This window comes from Trachymyrmex cornetzi, unplaced genomic scaffold, assembly GCF_001594075.2.
Source record: "Trachymyrmex cornetzi isolate Tcor2-1 unplaced genomic scaffold, Tcor1.1 scaffold903, whole genome shotgun sequence".
NCBI lineage: Eukaryota > Metazoa > Arthropoda > Insecta > Hymenoptera > Formicidae > Trachymyrmex > Trachymyrmex cornetzi.
The window spans coordinates 13,506-16,691 of NW_017300249.1; the positions used below are offsets into that span (position 1 = coordinate 13,506).

The 3,186-nt window shown below is 36.4% G+C and overlaps 1 protein-coding gene and 1 pseudogene across 1 annotated transcript; both read right to left on the reverse strand.

Annotated features, from left to right (window-relative positions):
• Positions 1-532: 532 nt before the first annotated feature.
• On the reverse strand, positions 533-1,605 carry LOC108769459 (putative nuclease HARBI1). Its single transcript, XM_018520475.1, has 3 exons — positions 1,420-1,605; positions 979-1,341; positions 533-589 (listed from the first exon to the last, which is right to left on the reverse strand). Exons 1-3 carry the CDS (start codon positions 1,603-1,605, stop codon positions 533-535), a joined length of 606 nt encoding a protein of 201 aa, XP_018375977.1.
• A 168-nt stretch (positions 1,606-1,773) lies between these two features.
• Positions 1,774-2,304, reverse strand: LOC108769460 (uncharacterized; annotated as a pseudogene).
• Between the last annotated feature and the right edge of the window lie 882 nt (positions 2,305-3,186).

The window sequence follows — 3,186 nt, forward strand, 5'->3', positions numbered from 1 at the left end:
GGGGGCGGGGTGGGGGGTCTGATTTTAACGTCATTGTATGTCCCCCTCGAAATGATGAAATTTTAATTCTTAACGTTTTTTTCGTAGTGTGCTTATTTTTTGAGATATTTGAATGTCTCAAGTTAAAAGCATCACTCTGTATATTATATGTGTGTCAAACGTAAAATTATGAATACAATTATTGAAAGAAATATACAAAACATAATGCAATTGCTTAATTTTAAAATTCAATTAAAGTAAAAATGTTTAAAATAAATAAAGGTTAAGCGTTTCGCGGGTTTTCTTCGTGCCCAGATCCATTCTTGGAATGCCAACGTTTTGTGAACCTTGCAGTCCACTGCAAGGCTGCTCCTCGCCCTGATGAAGTGGACTGCAAGGTTCACGAAACGTTGGCATTCCAAGAATGGATCTGGACACGGAGAAAACCCACGAAACGCATAAGCTTTATATAGAAAGCACCCGTGGAAGCCTCAAGAAGAGAGAGAGAGAGAGAGAGAGAGAGAGATGTTTAATATATATTAATCTTTAAATACTACAATAAGATAAGATTCACACTACGCATGACATCAGACATATAACGATACAATACCTAGTAAGACAGTATATTTTCTGGAGACAAAAATTCTCTTATTGGATCATACGTGCATAGTATGAATCTTGCATAACAATTTTTTAAACTTATTGACGTAAAGTATTCATAATTAAATCTCTTAGCATTTCCACCAGCATTCTGTCTTCCTTGATATAAAATAACATGACCTCTATCATATTCTTGGGGGTGATCACGATTGATCACGGCTCGATTGGACACTACCAATCACAGCGACCGGTGCTTAGAAGCTTTGTAGTCTCAAGCGCTGTGAGTGACTCATGTCCAATTGAGCCGTGTCCAACTGGGTGCCACCCATATTCTTGTGGAGTTGGAATGGTGATAACTTCAATTTCAACATTTCTTAATATACATATATTATGAATTACACAACGTGCTATCACATATTCCGCTATTAAGTCCACTCTTGACATAGGCAGACAGTGCAATAAACTTCTCATTCTTCCTTTTAACAGACCAATGCCTCTTTCGATTGTCACTCTGGCTACTGAATGGCGATAATTATAATTGTTTTGTGCCACTGTAAGGTGTCCATTGTCTCTGAAGGGAGTCAGTAAGTGTTGATGAATCTCGTATGCAGCATCTCCCAATATATGACTGTCAGTTGGAAATTTCTCTTCATCATTCAAGTAGTTTGCTACCTCAGATTGTCGAAAAACTCGCTGGTCATGAACTGAACCAGGATGCCCAGCATAACAATGTGTGATCAAAGTTCTGTGATCACACACCAACTGTAAATGAACGCAAATGTACATAACCAAATATCTTCAAAAGACTATTCATTATTAACAAATTAAAATACTTGTTACCTGTAACTGTATTGAATGAAATCTTTTACAGCTTATGTAATCGACAGAATTTTCTTTTGGAGCATCTATTCGAATATGGGTACCGTCAATGGCCCCAATGATTTTCGGAAAGCTACTGTTTTCTACGAATCCTTGCATAACCCTTTCAGCATAATCCCATAGGCCATTTAATAAATGTTGAAGCATTTAAGAAAAGTGCATGAGTGACCCTTTGCACAGCCCGAACAGCAGTTGCTCTTCCAACATTGAATCTATTGCAAACAGATCTTAAGAAAGAAATTTATTAAAAAATGTAAAATGCAAATACTTTATTGTGAATTAATAATTATTTATTGCATTATGTTGAATGTTTCCTTACCTGTAGGAACCCATCGTTGTCATTTTCCAAATAGCTATCATTAATTGATGATGTGGTGGTATCATAGGAGATCCTTTTATTTGTCTTGTTAAATATGGCCTGAGCATTTGTAAAAGAAATTCAAAAGTCGCCTTCGACATTTTATGAATAAGAAGAAATATTATTGTTAATATCAACTTGCGAAGAAGCATATGTGGATAATTGGAAGTGAAAAATCATGTATGTTCACTAACCTAAGATGACTTTTGAAATCATAATCCATGTAGTGACCCACAACATCGATATAATTTGGAATTCGCGGACGAAGTATACGCCTTTTCCTTTTACGTAACACTAACTCCCATTCATCATCAGAACTGGATGAGTCTTCAGATTCATATTTTCTACAGCGCAGTACGATTACCTTAATGGTATCCATGTTACAAAACTGTTCACTTACAAAACCCGTTCCACTAAAGATTTCGCCCGCAGTGCCTGTAAGTTAGTGGAACGGCAAATACTGCGGTCGTGGTCGTGGTCGTCGCAGACTTTAAGTGGAACACACCCTGATTCTAACCCAGGGGCTCCGCGAGGGAGGTGAGGGGAGGAAGGGAACCCGTGGCGAGGGGGTGACGTCACATGGGGGAGGAAGTGACGTCACAAGAGAGGGGAGGGGGTGACATTGCAGCCGAAAACAGAATCGCGACTGCATCCCGGGACTCACACATGACTATTGTGATAATTAAAGTTAACTAGAGACATTTAAGTTGCGATTTAAGCGAAAGTAAGTTTAAGAAAAATGCATTGCTGAAAATTAAATAAAATTATGGTGTAGGGAAAAAGGCGGATTTCTTGTATTATTAATAGGATAAGGATTCCTGTATAATTAGGATTATTATTATTATATTTGTTCAAATAAGTTTAAAATTAATAGTGTTTTCGATTGGGCAAAAGTTAATGAGCACCAGTGCGCACTCAGTTCACACCACCACTGGCCGAGTTCCATGGATTACACTGAATAATGCAAGTTCAAAAGAACACGCCAAGATTTTCAGTACTAAAGCTGAAAGTGCCATTTCGAGTTGTAGGATTGTAAGACTGGATTTGTAAGCCTAAGAGTGATATTTCATTTGTGCGTTTTTGTCGTACGACAAATTTTTCAAACCCGTTGATTGGTTACAGGATTAGAGATGAAAATGACCAAATTTTACGATAATTTACTCGGTAATTTACGGTAAATTAGTCAGTAATTTATGGAGGCTGGTAAAATGGTAATTTAAAAAAATTATAAAGATAAAGTAATTTGATTTAAGAGTATTTAGTCATTAAGTTAAAAAATTGAAAAACACTATTTAATTTAATTTTTCATTTCGATACTCCATAATTACATATTGATAGACTAATTAAGAAACTATATAGGTACGTAGTAA

Bases quoted from the DNA above. Each gene is read 5' to 3' on its own strand.
- LOC108769459 (XM_018520475.1), bottom strand. From the start codon at position 1,605: ATGCTTCAACATTTATTAAATGGCCTATGGGATTATGCTGAAAGGGTT. The intron at 1,342-1,419 runs GTAACAAGTATT...GTTCATTTACAG, and splicing joins TTCATTCAATACAGTTACAG to TTGGTGTGTGATCACAGAAC. The intron at 590-978 runs GTAATTCATAAT...CTGTCTTACTAG, and splicing joins AATATGTGATAGCACGTTGT to GTATTGTATCGTTATATGTC.